Genomic DNA, 16,419 nt, shown 5'->3' with positions numbered 1-16,419 from the left:
TGACATTGCTTTTTGCTCTGAGGAGTCCTACCTTAGCACGTTTGAATTATATTGTACGTCTTCCGCCTTCCAATAGGAATTCAAGGAGTCTAAATCGATGCATGCAACATTCAGGTACAAAGTCATCTGTGTAACGTTTGTCCAAGTAGATTTGTGGAGAATGCCTGTGTAGATCTTCCGCTTTTCCCGATAAGTTGGTAGCACAAGATGGAGTTACACATGTACCTTGTATCTTCTCGGTACCGCTTCCCTCGCTGAGGACGCTGTAGGGAGTTAATTCAGTCAATGAGCTGGTTAAATAATGGAAGGCTTGGCCTGCATTGTATTAGAGAAAGGCTATGTTCGTTCCACCATTGTGTCATTATCTGGTCAGTCTGGTCAGCCTCCTTTTTTGTTCCTGACAGTTGCTAGCTAAAGTTTAAAAGGTTGGTTGCTGCGAATTAACATTCCATCGGGGATCGACAGAAGCAAATCTCCAACCACAACTACCACAACTACCACATCCTGCTCTCAGCTTAGTGATATTCTCCAATACTTTAATACTTTAATACCTACATAAGCCATCTTCTCCACGGGGCGTTTTTAAATCCTTCATTTACGTCAAGATATTCCCGATTCGGCTTATCCTAATTTTCCAAGTGCCCTATAGACGTCATCTTCGCTCCTCTGTGGAACCGATCTTCACCCCTTGATCGTCCACCTGCAGTCATTCATTCTTGTCAAGAGGAATACACTCACAAAACTTGTCATCTAGCCACCTAGACCATCGACATTCGTTCAACAAGGAAACCCGTAAATCCATTAATGATGAAGTCACTCGTTCAAACACTACTATTCACGACGGCCACCTGCGCCACCATACGATCCAGACAAACTGATGGTCAATGTTGCTTTCAACTCGCCTCAGTAGGGAAGGTCAACGAAACTGTGTTGGAGGACCATGTCGGGGATTTACTCCTGGGTGGTACCTTTCAACAGGGTGGGTTCTGTCTAGATAAGACAGCCAAAACTATACAAGATAGTTTAAAGCACAATTGCTTTATGAGAAGCCCGGATTACCAGTTCGAATGTTACCAAGGTGCTGTTGGTACCACTGCATTCGAAGTCACGAAACCACAGGCAGACGGGAAGTATTATCTTACTTATGATAACGGTCCCGGTACCTTCTACGCTTGCCCAATCCCCTCGGGCACAGGCAACGAACAGACCTATGATATTTACTCCTCGGAGAAAGCAAATAAGGATGGATGTGTCCCGGTCGCGTTAGCGCTTACGAATGAGACACCAGAGTGCGCCACCAGCAGTGTGGCTGGCGATGCCACTCCGACCCAACCCCAACAGCGCGAGACTTCATCTCAAACTTGCTCTATCGCAGCTTCAGCGCCGTCTCTTTCCCCTTATAAGCTAAAGACCGGAAACTCATCGACATCCGCGGAAGCCAAAATCACACCCATAAACAGCACAATATTCGATTACACCATCCCGAAGGACTTCCTCTCCAAGACCGATTCGAAATCGTCCCTATGCGCCCTCCAATTCCGCATGCCGGTATGCACGTCTCTTCCCAAAGGATACCCTTGCTACAGCTTTAGTGGGCTAGAGCAAGAGTACCTATCGGACTCCGGGATGGCGTTTCACCTCGAGTCCGACGACGGTAATGCGTCGTGGAATAGCACGGAAGTGCACCAGGTCTTCCCGGGAGATAACACTATCATCGGTACTTTCGAGTGCGGGGAGAAGGCCGACCGTAAGATGAGCTGGCATGTAAGCAGCGTTAGGGAGTTCGCCCTCGAGTTCCTGCAGGCTGGCGTTGGCGAAAACGCTGAGTTTCAGGATGGGATTGGCGCCTGGATTGTCCCTTGCCAGTGAGAGGTTGAAGGACCGGTTTGCGTGAGGTAGGCATGGAATATTGCTTGCTTCACGTGGGAGAGCATACTATATCAGGACTCATGTGTCTTCTGGCTTTGGGGGAATGCACGGTAGTGCGTAATGAGTTGAATGCTGATGGGATCAGTGGTTAGTATGGCCATCGTACGCCCTATTCGTTGCAGATATACTTAGATGTCTAGGCAGGCCGCAAAAGGCTTTGATACATAGGAAATAATACAAAAAACTGATTATAGATGCTTAGGTACCTACGTTTAAGGTCTCATCGTAAGTTGCACGCCGAAAGAGTCATTGAAACATCCTATCTCGGAGAAAGCTATTTGCATGGGGGTTGTGATATACTGCCAGTAATAAAGCTTCCGGCGCTATCTTGGCACCAGGAACGCGAGCACAGCAATCCGACGAATCATCAACCTTAAGAATAGATATGACCTCAACACTAATATGATAGTTTGCCTAGAGTTGGGGTTGCGGGGGTTTTGACACTTCGGTTGTCGTTCGCCGAGAGCCTTGATTTGTCGAGGTGATGGTATATTCGAGCACGTCAACGCGGTGATATATTTCACAATCCCCACTTTCATGAATCAGAGACGCGCCGCGCCAGTCACGACATCGAGATATCATCCCGCATCCAAGATAATTATCAGATTCAAAGACGTGATCTAACTCTAGATCTGCACAAAGGGAAGATTTCATCCAAAGAGATTGAATCCAGGACTATGACGTTAGAATGGCTGAGCTCGCGCAATTTACCAATCGTCCGGAGTCGGCAGGAGATAGTTGGTATCTCCACGATGGGCTTCGGATACATATAAAACCTGGGGTAAAATGGATTAAAAAACCGTTGGTGTAAAGCGCAATTCCTTACTGAATTTTATAAATTTTATCAAGCCAGCGATTGTCGTCTGTACGTCTTATAAAATGGCTCCCTCAGCAACAGAAACTGTTGTTCCAATTATCGAGGATATCAAGCAGAAGGCCATCCCAGGCAGCCAGAAGGAAGTTATCCAGAAGGACCAGAAGGTGGACAGTGGTGCAGTTGGCACCACGGACTTGGAGGATGATGAACTTCCTAAACTTGAGACAGCACACAAGGAACCCCTGAAGTTGAGCGGTGCTCTCGACCAGTTCAAGCATTTTGATGTTACACCTGTGATCGGAAGAGAATATGTAGACGTAGACTTGGCCGAATGGCTGCGTGCCCCGAACTCCGATGAGCTCCTCCGTGACCTAGCCATCACAGGTATGACCCTTCCGGCCCAATCGTACTAGTCGAGAAGAAGATGTGGGCTAACAAGTATTCTCCAGTGTCTCAACGTGGTGTCGTCTTCTTCCGCAAACAAGACAAAATCGACAACGACCTACAAAAGGAGTTAGTCCAAAGACTGGGCGAGCTATCCGGCAAGCCAGCCACCTCGAAGCTACACATCCACCCCGTCATCAACTCCGGGCGCGAGGGCGGCGGCAAAGACGACGAGATCAGCACCATCTCATCGCGACAAGCGAAGAAGCTTTATTCCAAGAACATCGTATGGTCCGAGACGAAACAGACGCAAAGGAACCAATGGCACTCCGATATCACGTTCGAGCCCATCCCAAGTGACTACGCTCTGCTACGACTGACTCAACTCCCCAAGACCGGAGGAGGTATGTTTTAAGCCATAAGCGAGAAAGGAGAAGAAGAAGAAGGAACTGAGCTGACACCAAACAGACACCCTCTGGGCCTCAGGCTACGAGCTCTACGACCGGATCTCCAAGCCCGTGCGCGGCTTCCTGGACACCCTAACAGCATACTACGCACAGCCCGCCTTCAACGAAACCGCCACGCGCAACAACTTCAAGATCTACTCCGCCGAGCGCGGGGCGCCCGAAAACATCGGCGAGGTACTCGAAGCGATCCATCCGGTCATCCGCACGAACCCGGTAACAGGGTGGAAGAGCGTGTTCGCCGTCGGCCACCACGTGCAGCGGATCCACGGGCTGTCCGACTACGAGTCCCGCTCGCTGCTGGACTGGTTCACGAAGCTGATTGTTGAGAACCATGACTTGCAGGTCCGCTTGCGCTGGCAGAGTGAGAATGATCTGGCGATTTGGGATAATAGGAGTGTTTACCATGCTGCTACCCCGGATTATATAAATCAGGGCTTGGGGGAACGCGAGGGTTCGAGGGCGGTGAGTTTGGGGGAAAGACCGTATTTTGATCCGGCGAGTGGGAGTCGGAGGGAGGCTTTGAGGGCGGAGGCGGGGAGGACTTGATGGTGTGGGTTGGGGGTTTGGTGGTTGTAGTTTGGATGTTGCGTGAGGGGCTTCTAGGTAAGAAGATGGGTGGCGGTGTGAGGTGTGAGGGGACTTGAATATCTTACTTCTTTGGTATACATACGTTATCAAAGGGTCCTCACTAGGTATGGTTACCTGGGTAGTGGAAGAGGGCTACATGAGCCTGCATGAGCATACGACCAATTATAGAGCCTTGGCTCGATGTTATAACAGAAAACTTTTTCTTATTATAGGTGACGTGAAACAAACCCACTGCCCTTATTAACATGTTAACATATAGGTATTTTATACCCCAACGATTAAGAAGTTACTTACGTCAATTTTTGTCATCTTATAACAATTCATATCTCTTTAATAACATAAAGAATGGATTTATAATACTATGTAAGTTACCGATCAGTTAATATAGGGGTAGGTATCATGGTGTCACAACCCCTGAACCAAACGTTATCTGAATTATAACTTAATAAATTGGCTATATACCTACTTATAATCATCATCTGCAGTAAGACAAACATATAATAAAAACCCACTATATTTCTATATAATAGCTCACGATTATAATATGTAGAAGGGGTTATGACGGCTTCCTCATGCCTAGCCCTCCCTATTTATAGGATTAGTCATCAGTGAATACTGTTTTACGACTTGGCGTCAGTGACGTCTTTAGGCCAAGAACAAACATTTACTTGATCGTTTCGACTACCATCTAGCATTTCTAAGAATAACAAAAGGACCTCGCGTACATGACTCCTTCACCCATGCCCCCTCCATCTTGTTTGCGCGCGGATCTACCCGCAGTCATAGCATCCACTCTTCAAGTAGCCAAGATGCTACGAAGTATGCGTACTATGATGTCTCATAACAGGACGACGAACGAGCGAGGGACGAGGTGGCGCCCACATACAGACTCTCATCGTTCCACCACGAATACATATCTTCCTATACGTCGCTGCATCGGGTCCGACGAATCACTGGCATCGGACCGAAGCAACACGCTCGTGGGATGAGAGTATGCCGCAGTGTGGGCACGCAAGCATTGATAGACGAAAGAAAACAACGGGTAAGGCGACATTCAAAACATGGCCGTCCAACCAACGCGTCCTTCACGAGTATGCAGTGCAACCCCGTGACCTTTCTTGCACGACATCGCTGCTACGTACGTTTAATATCCCTCCATATATAGCTCTTGTTTTAGAGCCCAAGGCGACCAATATGACCAAATTGAAGGGGAAGAGATGGCATGACTTCACTGGCTGTGCTCTGCGTCAGACATGAAGTTTCCGAGGTGAGAGAGACAAACTTATAAATGTTGAAACCGTGCGTCAAAAGGCATTGTGACATTGCATGCATTCTACATTCTACATATGCAAGGATTTGCGTCTCAGACCAACAACTAAAGATACATGCCTACCTAGTTGCCTACACATACCTACATACATATGCAAGCACTGATATGATTTTCTGCGGGTGCAGCAGGGGGTAAGACGATACACTATTCCTGATCGACTATCTCGCTAGTCTTGGAATCTCCATCGAGCTGCCAAGTTTGCAGGTTCTCTGCTTTTCTACTTGGAATCGACAGGTGGATAGTTCGAAATTGGCCGAAATCACGAACCGTTCTTTGACCAAGGACCACCTGCAAAAGCGTGGCTACAGGGATACCTTGCCGGGGTTCTTTTATGAAGAGTTGCTTTGCCGAGTTGGTACCCTGGCCTCAGACCCTGTCCGCACCCTAAGCACTTTTCTCGTGATGCCCAGCGTCAGGCCCTCCTGGACCTCTAGCGCCCTCCAGCCTCAAAAATAGTCGATTTGGTCGTTCGGGAAATTCCATCGAAAACCCATTTTCCGGCTTCTCGATGACACCCTAAGGCATGGAAGAATCGGAAACATGGCAGTATGGGTTATGTAAGCCGTCGCACCCTTGAACCAACATGGTGTGGTCGAGATAAAATCCTCTCGCCAAAGCAGTGATCGGCGACATGGGGCGGGAGAGGATCCCGGATTGGTTGAGAGCAGACCACGTCTCAAGTGTACGATATGTTACGGCCACTGCGCGGACGAGCACGCGAATCTCCGATGCTTGAACTGTCGATCGTCCTTCGTCGTCCTGTCGTTCTTGTCTTGACTCTTTCTAAACTAAAGTGCAAAAGTGACGGCGAGTGCAGAAGTGCCCATATTCTTCCCGCGTATCCTTCTCATACCCATACAGACCACACCATACGTACATACTATCCCTACCTATACATTCCTGACAAAAAATAACGAAACATCCTGGGAAAAAAGGGGGGGTTTCTCAAGGGTCCTCTATCATCATTTGTCAACGTACAACGGGCAGCTGACCCTACTTAGGACAGCAAAATCCCGTTGGGCGAGGAGAAGGCAAAAGCGACGCGATCTCTCCTCTCTTTGAACTGCCGTCTGCCAACTTGCCCCCCTTAGCCTTAAGGGATCGCCTTTGCATCATCCACCTACGCTAATTTCTTCTTCCTCCCGTTCGATTAGACTAGACTAGTCGAAGCTCGCTCAAGGGTCGTGGGCGTTTCCCATCGTTAGCTACCCCACATCCGTCATAATTCCCCGTCTTTAGGTCGGCGAACTTGCGTCTTGGCTTGGGCTGGTTAGTCACCAGGCATGCCGCAGCATCCGAAAGCCACGGCCGATGAGCCGGCAGCGGAGAAGAACCCTACAGCCGAGCCCGCGAGGCCAACTGTCGGCCCGGTCTTGTCAAGCCCCACGGATAGTGCCGCTGTTACACGATGGCTGGAGTCGCAGGTACGTATCACGATGCCATCACAATTAGTGTTCCGTTGTCGAATCTGACATGCAAATTCTAGCCAGATATTGATGCTGAATTCTACGAGTTAGATTCGGCTTTGGGCGATGATGCGTGAGTGAAAAGAGCCAAGACCTCGATGTTGAGGGGTTGATACTCATGATTGGAGTAAAATAGTATGAGTTCGACGGCCTCGTTGTCGGCCAGCATCCTCGAGTATCGCACGATTCATGGACGGAGATTCCATAGCCAAAGGGGCAACACAGACTACTGGTACTGTCCTCCTCTTCCGCTACGAATAATTATCGGGACGCCAAATTGACTTTTCGCCTTTTCGGCACTGAATCTCTGTAGGGGACCCAACGATGAGATACAAGGGAATTCCATGGACCTCTCGTAAGTGTTACATCCCAAGTCGGACCTAGGATTTGAAGCTTACTCTTCGCTGTGCCTAAATAGCCACCACACGCTTACGCTACTAATGGGCGATAAGCTATTCTTCGCCCCTATCGGCGACGACCCGAAGAAGGTGCTCGACGTCGGATGTGGAACAGGTAAAGCATGCCGGCTTTCTATCTCTCTGCCCTAATTTCTACCTAACCCAATACTAACTCAAACCCCAGGACTCTGGACAATGTAAACCCCCAATCCCCAATCCCCCATCCCCCCCTAACCCAGCCCAAAACTCCCTTAAATCTAACCCCACCCAGAGACTTCGCCGACGCCTTCCAAGAATGCGAAGTAATAGGAACCGACATCTCGCCCACCCAACCCTACTGGGTACCCGTAAACCTTCGTTTCGAAATCGACGACTGCACCACCGTCCCCTGGACCTACGCGCCGCAAACCTTCGACTTCATCCACCTGCGGTACCTCTTCGGCGCCATCCGAGACTGGGACTCCTTATACGCCGAAGTCTACCGGGCCCTACGCCCAGGAGCCTGGGCGGAGTCCGTCGAACCATCAACGTACGTACGCAGCGACGACGGCTCGATCCTGGCGAACGACGGGTCCGCGTTATCGGAATGGGCGCCTTTATTAATGGAAGCGGCGCGGAAGTACGGCGCGCGGACGTACGAGGGACCGCGGCCGATGCACATGGTTGAGGACGGGACGATCGTCAAGTCCTTCGAGCGCGCCGGGTTCACCGATATAGTGATGCAGAGCTACAAGTGTCCGCTCACGCCCTTTTCGCAGGACCCGCATTTGAGGGAGGTGGGCTTGTATGCGAGGTCTGCCATGGAGGAGGGTATGGAGGGTGAGTGTTACTGCCTACCTATTTATCTCTCTGGTCCCGTCTCCCGTATGACGCTACTAACCGAAAGCTTTGCTTTCTCTTCCCGTAGGATTCGTTCTGTACCTCTTCACCAACGGTCTAGGTTGGTCTCGCGAGCAAGTGACGCTATACCTGCACCGCGTACGTCAGGAGCTACGCGATACGCGAAAATCGCCGTATATAGAAGTCCAGGTAGTGTATGGGCGGAAGCCCGAGACGCCTAATTAATTGGTCCTATATGAAGAAGATAAGCATCGAAATCGGTTAAGGAAGGGGGGATTGATGGACGAGTGACTAGGCAAAACGCACTCGGAAATCGCCCCGAGGCTATATATTCGGTATCGGGTATATATATTGTCTGCGAACATAATATCTAGCGTTTAGCATTGCATAGGGTTAGCTCACAGGGCTGACTGTGCGACGGAGTAGGAGACCAGCATACCTCTAGTACCCATATCGTCTTATACCAATATTAGAAAGGGGCAATTCATCCCCTCATCCTCAACACCACAAATAGCTAAGCAAGGCCATCGACAGTCACATAAGCCGAAATCTCCTATTTCAATAATGATTACAGTTGCACAGCCACTCAATAGAACAAAACTATGTCATATTTCACCAATTTCTGATTTCAATCGTCCTCTAGCAAGGCCAGCTCCAGAATAACACCTCTAATATCCATCCGATCCGATCCGATCCGTCCGTCCTTATCCCGTGCCAGAATTATATGTTTTTTTCGTTGGAAATTCGTTGAGGTTTTTGTACAGACCCTAAACCATGATAGGGTCGCGCTGCGATTGCTGTGCCGCTCCCAAAACTAATTATATCCCGGTAAGGTTGGCTAGGTGCCTATTCCCCCAGGATAATCCAATCAGCACGAGCCTGATGGCCAAGCCTATTAAACGCCTTACATCCGTGCCAACGATTTGGGAAAGTCTATTTCTTCTACTCCCAGAAGGAAAAAGCGATTCGGTGCTACTCTACAAAAGTAGAGTGCCGACTAAAGTGAAGGCACCAACAACGCCAGCAACGGCAAAGATGCCCATGTCCATTGGCGGAGCCGGTCGGCCACTGCCATTTTTACCCGATGCGGTTGCCGTCACGGATCCGGAACCGGGTGAAGCAGTGCCTGTCGACGTACCTCCGGCATTCTGGGAACCAGCTCCTTTTAGACCCGGTCCAGTACCAGCTCCCGCAGTCATGTACTATGAGTTTGTTAGTTTTTTTTCTGTAACAGTAGCCAGTGAGGACTGTAGCAGTCTACGTACCTTGACGGCCCCATTAGGGATGGCGGGAAGTGCGCTTGCACCCCAGCCCTCGAGATCCCAAGTATCATCGACAGTCGGGCAAGCAACCGACGCAGTGGTTGAGGTAAACCCGCCATTTCCGCTGGGCGTCGGGTATTTGCTCAGAGCTGACTTGAAGGCCGAGAATTCGGTATCCTCCTTGACCGAACTAGAAGTTCCGGAGAGTTCGACAATACCGTACCCATTCCCTTCCCTGCTGTATTCGTACATCAAGCCACCCGAGTACACACTAGACATTTGATCGCTCATCAACGCACCCAACTCCTCGAAGGTACGGCCGTTTGTTATGCAGCCCCACTCAGACAAGAAGATGGGTATACCGTAACCAGTAAAGTTCTTAACCTTCTGGTCCCAACCCGACTGTTGGAAAGAAGACGGAGCACACCAAGAATAATCGTTCTACACCGAAACAGTCAGTTTTCAAGGTTTTTGTTAGCGATTGAGAATACTTACAAAAGCGAAGAAGTCGCTCCGCTCATCATCAGTACCGCAGTTGAAGTACTGTGCGGTCTGCATACGATTCTGGCTGACATCGGCGGCGGAATAACCAACAGGAATCTTGCGGTACTTTTGGGAACCAATGTACTGGCGCATATCACGAGTGGTAGCTTTGACGTAAGGTGCGGCCTTTACAGACTCAGGCTTATCGTTGATAACTTCATTCCCCGAGAAGAAAGCGAGCGTGTTATCGTACTTGGCAAATTCGTCGATGGTGGCAAAGATGCTCTGGAGGTAGACGTCGTTGTATGACGGGCCGGGCTTGTCTCGGTTTATGGAGTACTGGGGGTTGTTGACGTCGAGAACGAGGTAAATGCCTGCATCGTTCAAAGCTTGCATACATTCTTTGTGGTTGGCCGAGTTATCTACAGAGTAGACACGAACCGTGTTGACACCGAGTTCCTTGAATTTGGCGATGTCTCGCTTGCAAGTGTTGGTATCAACGAGAGGATCGCTGTTGGCGGAAGAACCACCGGGCTGATAGTCGATGCCTCGAATATAAAATCGTTTATCACCAGCCCAGAACGCTACCATTTATGATCAGCTTCCGTTGTCTATATACAAGGAGAGAATTGAGGCTATACCATTGCCAGACGCGGTCACGGTGGGCAAAGAGTCAGCGCGTTTGGGGAGTTCCGGTTCGGTGGGAGTAGGTCCTGCTTGGACAATACTCGCCGCCGCCAAAGCGGACGCTATAGCGAACGACCGCATGATGCTATTGTAACACTATGTAGTCAATTGGCTGTTATGATTTGAGGTTGGTAAGTGATGGTATGGTATTCGTCAAGCGAGGTCAAGCACGTATTGAATTACAATCCCAAACGAGTGAGGGTCGCTGAAAGAAGAATCAAGATCAAACAGTTTGCGAAGATGAATATATCGGAAGACAGTGAGACAACATTAACGAGTGAGTTGTCCTTGAGAAGGGGAAGAGTCAAGATGGAGTAATAACGAGTGGAAAGGTCGAGAGGTGGAAGAAAAACAAGTCTCCTGACGTGGGCTTAGGAATGGCAAGAGGAAAGGTGCGACAATGCTAAGATGTCACTTCCCTTGGCTTTAAAACATAGTATTCTCTGATTCCTCAGAACAAGGAAAGGGGCACCCAGCAAAGCAAGTAAAAGCAGGGTATTGGTCACTGCCACTCGGGAACAAAAGGGGAAGGAGGGTGTGTCTCCAACATCGCCACAGGTGACACCAATAGCCGGCATAAAAACGAAATTCACCCACTCATATTCCATAACTCTGGGTCAAGAGCAGCGAGTGGCGTTCCTAGTGTAAATTGACGTATCTGCAGGAACGGGTATGTACCGTACCGTAAGTACCGCGCGACACATTTGATATAGAGAGTTACTTCTACATTGCCACATATGTACAGATAAAAATAGCAAGGGGCTAAAGACAAAAGACTAGGTAAAATACAGTCATGTCTTAGAAAACAGCCATCCCCCTGACTTGGCCGAGTTTCTTTTATCGACATAGGATTACCTATGGAACCCGTGGGAGCCGCATATTGAAGTTAAGGGATTATGGATGCTGGGATACGATCAACGGCAAGGAGGGTGGTCGTAGAGATCCGGATGCACCTGCTACATAGTATAAGAGTGGGGCCATACGCCGCAGTTAATTATTAGTTCGCCGTCATTGCTCTCTGTTAAAACTAAGGTATTACGAGATCCACTATTTCTTATAAGCTGGCGTCTTATGTTGACGACCTAATTCGTCGTATTCCTCTTCTCCTTCAGCCAAGTAAAATTCGTATTCAAAATTGGAGCAGTTCGTGATCATCGCCAAACTTTCTCAACACCGTAACATATTCTTATTACTTAACACATCTGCACATTTGCACAGCCTTCCTCGGGTTTCAAAGTGTTTTATTTCCAAAACTAACCATTCCACTTCCACCGTGTTCTGGTTGTCGAAAGCGCCTACACTACAGATGACAAACGCATACAACGAGACATACAATCCGAGCGTTCGTTGGTAGCCACTAGATGCACTCTAACTCATGCAAACTTCCCGTTTAGGAATTGACTTTCACTGACATGCTGCAGCCGTTCGTTCTTGGCTTCCGGACTACCGCATCTGGGTGGGTTTTATGCCGTCATTTTAGATCAACCATTGCTGGCAGGCCAAGTTTAAAACCTGATAATAGCCCGGCTGTTGGTCCAGTTAAAACTGGTCTAGTGTCAAGGGAGTATCACACTACGACCACGCACCCACCATCGTATTGCTGGCTAGCCGCTCCCTCTAGCTACAGCAAGGCCAGTGTCCCGTACGGGAGCGAGTTTATTATCAATTTGCATAACAGACTTCCCAGTTTCTAGGCATATCCCAGCATGCTGTCCTTCTTTTTACCTTCATAATAGCCAATTGGCTGCCACGTAGCTAATGGAAAATGGATTTACATTGACAGCAATACTTACTTGACACAGCAGCACAGTAAAATCTAGCGTGTACCACATGAGATTCGGCATCTTTATTCTACATATAATAACAAGGATATCGAGATCAAACATGAGAATCAGTTCTCGAAACGACAAAGAACATTCGGTCGAATTTCGAAGAAAAAATAAAGACATCTGAATCGTGCATTTTTTATATGTAAAGGCATTCGTTTATATACTAGGTTGAGGATACATCTACTCTCTCCCTGTTAATATCTAGAATGATCGCCAACGCCCCTTAGCTCATATCATACAGACATCCAGAACCCCATTAGTATTAAACAATATTTTGTACTCCCATTCCTTTATACGTGCCTCCTTCATATTGCTTGGGCATCTCGCTTTTCTATAAGGGCGTGGGATCTCAGGATGAGGTCTGGGGTGGATTCGATGTTTTAGATTGTTGCATCGCGTTCCTATGTATACAATTAGTACTTCGCTGGCTTACTATAGTCGGCGGGTATCCACGCGGGCCATGCCAATACGTACAGTCTACCCTCTAGGGTGTGGAGAAGATATAACTCGGCCTCGTAGGGTATATAACCCAAAAGCTGATCTAGGATGATGAGCGCTGCCATGAGCGAGTACTTCATCCTAGTGATGTGGGCTTGAAGAATACCCATAAGCTCGGGGAGGTCGAGAGTCATGATGACTTTCCCGCGACCGGTTTCGACAGCTTCCAATCGGCTGTCGAGGATGTCGTACATGTCCTCCAAGAACTGCACGGCGCTGTTGACGTCTTCAAACATCGCACTCCAGCGGCGCTTTTCGGCATCCGGGAAATTGAACCGGGCCTTAAAGCTCGTGATAAAACCGGTGAAGTCGGCCTGCAGATTGTCTAAGTCTCGGTCGGCTTGGTTTAGATCAACTCGAATTCGCATCCCCAGGATGCGGTCTTCAAGTTTAACCGGATTCGGGCCGCGGGAGCCTCGGGTGTACTGATCATAGGGACCGTACTGTGGAGGAGGCGGAGGAGGTGGGCCTCCGGGTCCGTAAAATGGCGGAGTGCCGTAGTGCCAACTGCCTGGTTCCGGTCCAGACTGGTATGACTTGCTCCCGTCCCGATGGTCGCTCTCTGACCAGTCTTCGCAATAAGGCTTTCGGTTGCGATTCGGCTTAGGCTCGTATTTGTCCCCTTTCTTGCTGTGAGTTCGGTCTGCCTTCGGTTTTGCGCTGCCGCGGGGATTGTGTTCTTTCTTACCGCTTCGTTCGCTTCGTTCTTTCCGCTCCTTGCGCTCCCTGTGTCTGCGGCCGGAATCGCCATCTTTTTCGTCGCGCCGGCTGCTGTCCTTGGCGCTGTTGGCACGATACTGGTCGTACTCTCGTCTCAAGACATCATCACGGAGAATTTCCCAGGCCTCCTGGACCTGCGTAAATCTCTCGTTATTCTCGGGCGTGTTCCCCCCTTCCGCTTTATCCGGATGCACTTTCTTGCATAATTCTCTGTACGCCTTCTTGATATCTTCCAAACTCGCATCGCTTTCGACCTCTAGCGCTTTGTAGAGGTCATGCTTGGGAAATCTCGGGCGGACCATTATTGAAGATTCTCTTGATATATCGCGATCTATGTATTGTTGATAAAAATCGAAACGATCTTTTCGTTTTCGGTTTGCAGTGGTGGGAAGCATATTGGCAGTATTCGGCGGCTCGCAGATATCGTATAAGTAATGATTTGAAGCTGTTAAACAGCATAAGTGTAGTGAAACAGAGCAATGTGATGCAATATCCTGTCATGGCTCGTGATAAACGTTTTATTACAATTCGAAGTAATCAGCAAAGATCAGAACAAGGTCTTTATCTATTATATTCCATGTTTTGTAACTGTGTGCTCGCATTTGGATGATGCGGTACACGTGGGTCGTTACCATCAACCTGTCTATTCAAAACTTACTACGTGGATGATATCGAGCCTCGACCCTTCTAAACGGTCATCGTAGTGCCAAGCGCCGAGGTCAACCCACGAAGATGAACGTTAAATGTCACATGTGGATGCGCTGGAGATTGCCTACGTACTAGAGGTGAGCGATCCAAAGGGTGATGGGTGGAATGAATCGGCCTTTACACCAAACTTCAGAATGAGTTGTGGCAACAGGTCATCGCTCCAATTAAAATCGCGTAAGCAACCGGGTAACCTTCAATGATAGCTCTCTAAGGTGATCCAGTGTCGTAATTTCCTGAATTGGCATGCAAACATATTAATGCATAGCTGCCCGGGCAATTTGACGGCACATGTTGCGGCTGAAGTGCACCCCGGGCATACAAGGCCTGTCTGCCGGGTCTATTAATATCGTGACTTCATACTGGATAAATCCACCTAGGTAGAGGGAGAATACCAATCACGGGAGAGCCTTTGGCATATAGAAGATCTTTCCTTGGAATCAAACATGGCTATTGTAAATGGGGATTTTTACCACTTAGGGAGGTGATGCAGATTGCTTGTCAAAATGAGAATTCCGCCCTTGGTATCATTGGGCTATCCAACCGGTTGGGAGGGCCTGCAACACCTACCACAACTATTGACCAAACAGTCATGGACCGTAACTCCGATGATTGGACAAACAGATCCTCAAGGGCTGTCGTCGTGGCGCGGTAGGACTCCCCTGAGTAAAATGCAGGAATAAGATAAAGGGTCCTCTCAAACTGTAATAAGCTTATTGTCTGCAAATCTTGGGTCGGATCTGCTCGGCAGAGTCCTCACATGAACATGAAAAGCATTCACGAGGTGGATGCGAGCAGCTGAAGATGCAGACGTTATTTCGGGATTGCGATTTCGCTGTCGTCTTTTTTAGGCGACGATCCCTCATCCACAGCAAATACCCTTATATACACAAATAGGGTGTCTCCCGGTCCATGTCCGCAGAAATTCCCTTGGTGAATTCAAATAGGATAGATATCCGGTCGTTAGAGCGTTGCCGCTGCTTCGACTGCACCCGAAGCTTTAAATGTCGCCTTATTCGTCCACCTGATCTCAACGTTGTGCATCCATTCCATATATCTTGCCCAACCTATGCAAAGCGGTGTTAGAGACGAGGCCAATTTAGGGGATAGCTCGGAACCATACTCCAATAGGCAAATTTGCGACCGAGATATTTACCAGCAAAGGGCACCAAAATCATGGTCAGCAGCAACTGGAGCTGCTCTATGCTCTGTTCCCATTCCCTCTGCGCATCGTAATCGTCTTCGGACGTGAAACTCTCGGTAGAGGTGGAAGGAAGGGAATCGACTTCGTCGTGGTCGGAATCGGGAACGTCGGGTATGGTGAATGAATCTGAGAGAGACATGGTTCGATGATGATCTCAAAGGTTGAGGAGGCCAATGCTAAATAATCCAGGCGAGAGAGAAAAGCAGCGAACGATGCGCCACTGCTAACAGACCCGATGCATTGAGCCCCTACCAGCCTTCAGCCTTCAAGCGACCTAGAACCGAGACTACAAGATTATCCCCGATATACAACCCAACTGAGTTATAATATTTGATATCGTCGAAATGTTGAAATGGGGACTTTACTTGTGGCTGTTGCAACTTGCAAGGCAACTCGGAAGCTATTAGGTATTAGGTACAGCGTAACGCAATACGTACAGGTACCTCTTTTTACGGATCAACCTGGAACATTTAAATGCATGGTCCATATGCCGACCGATCTTGACCTCTCATTGGTCAGATACCACTTAAGAGTGGAGAAGTAGGGGAAACGTTATTTAATGTGGGGGTCAGGTAACTCAGTCAGCTCTGTTAAGTGTGCTGAGTCACAAGCTGGCAACGGGCTGCTATCAGCTTGGGCTCGCTAGGGGAAAGAACCCCTCTATTGGAAGTCAAAATGCATGTTCGTCCAATGAAACGACGTAGAGAATAGAAGGCGAAGAAACTCTCACCTGTTCATCGTAGGGCTTGAACGTCATAGGATAAGGCCCTGCGTCCTTTCTGTTTCTTCTCCTTTCCCAAACTTCAAACCCG

General features: G+C 48.7%; 6 protein-coding genes across 6 annotated transcripts; 3 read left to right on the top strand and 3 right to left on the bottom strand.

Moving 5' to 3' along the window:
• The first annotated feature begins 682 nt into the window (after nt 1–682).
• GGS22DRAFT_129363 (uncharacterized protein) lies at nt 683–2,197 on the top strand. The gene is made up of 2 exons (XM_047958428.1): nt 683–2,016; nt 2,074–2,197. Exon 1 carries the CDS (start codon nt 805–807, stop codon nt 1,867–1,869), a length of 1,065 nt encoding a protein of 354 aa, XP_047819284.1. The 5' UTR covers nt 683–804; the 3' UTR covers nt 1,870–2,016; nt 2,074–2,197.
• Nucleotides 2,198–2,739: 542 nt separating this feature from the next.
• GGS22DRAFT_199753 (TauD-domain-containing protein) lies at nt 2,740–4,150 on the top strand. Its single transcript, XM_047966335.1, has 3 exons — nt 2,740–3,130; nt 3,196–3,534; nt 3,599–4,150. The coding sequence occupies exons 1-3, from the start codon at nt 2,809–2,811 to the stop codon at nt 4,141–4,143; spliced, it is 1,206 nt and encodes a 401-aa protein (XP_047819283.1). The 5' UTR covers nt 2,740–2,808; the 3' UTR covers nt 4,144–4,150.
• A 2,464-nt stretch (nt 4,151–6,614) lies between these two features.
• On the top strand, nt 6,615–8,719 carry GGS22DRAFT_129332 (S-adenosyl-L-methionine-dependent methyltransferase). The gene is made up of 8 exons (XM_047958427.1): nt 6,615–6,939; nt 7,002–7,054; nt 7,118–7,213; nt 7,295–7,336; nt 7,400–7,494; nt 7,564–7,576; nt 7,651–8,198; nt 8,287–8,719. Exons 1-8 carry the CDS (start codon nt 6,799–6,801, stop codon nt 8,442–8,444), a joined length of 1,146 nt encoding a protein of 381 aa, XP_047819282.1. The 5' UTR covers nt 6,615–6,798; the 3' UTR covers nt 8,445–8,719.
• On the bottom strand, nt 8,659–10,736 carry GGS22DRAFT_160943 (glycoside hydrolase family 72 protein). The gene is made up of 4 exons (XM_047961008.1): nt 10,606–10,736; nt 9,977–10,548; nt 9,485–9,922; nt 8,659–9,421 (listed from the first exon to the last, which is right to left on the bottom strand). The coding sequence occupies exons 1-4, from the start codon at nt 10,730–10,732 to the stop codon at nt 9,197–9,199; spliced, it is 1,362 nt and encodes a 453-aa protein (XP_047819281.1). The 5' UTR covers nt 10,733–10,736; the 3' UTR covers nt 8,659–9,196.
• A 1,481-nt stretch (nt 10,737–12,217) lies between these two features.
• On the bottom strand, nt 12,218–14,138 carry GGS22DRAFT_160932 (DnaJ-domain-containing protein). Its single transcript, XM_047961007.1, has one exon. It carries the CDS (start codon nt 14,091–14,093, stop codon nt 12,894–12,896), a length of 1,200 nt encoding a protein of 399 aa, XP_047819280.1. The 5' UTR covers nt 14,094–14,138; the 3' UTR covers nt 12,218–12,893.
• A 1,062-nt stretch (nt 14,139–15,200) lies between these two features.
• On the bottom strand, nt 15,201–15,845 carry GGS22DRAFT_129277 (uncharacterized protein). The gene is made up of 2 exons (XM_047958426.1): nt 15,527–15,845; nt 15,201–15,470 (listed from the first exon to the last, which is right to left on the bottom strand). The coding sequence occupies exons 1-2, from the start codon at nt 15,744–15,746 to the stop codon at nt 15,367–15,369; spliced, it is 324 nt and encodes a 107-aa protein (XP_047819279.1). The 5' UTR covers nt 15,747–15,845; the 3' UTR covers nt 15,201–15,366.
• Nucleotides 15,846–16,419: the final 574 nt, after the last annotated feature.

Source organism: Annulohypoxylon maeteangense, assembly GCF_022496945.1.
Source record: "Annulohypoxylon maeteangense strain CBS 123835 unplaced genomic scaffold GGS22scaffold_7, whole genome shotgun sequence".
Lineage (NCBI taxonomy): Eukaryota > Fungi > Ascomycota > Sordariomycetes > Xylariales > Hypoxylaceae > Annulohypoxylon > Annulohypoxylon maeteangense.
This window is presented reverse-complemented; position numbering and strand designations above follow the sequence as displayed.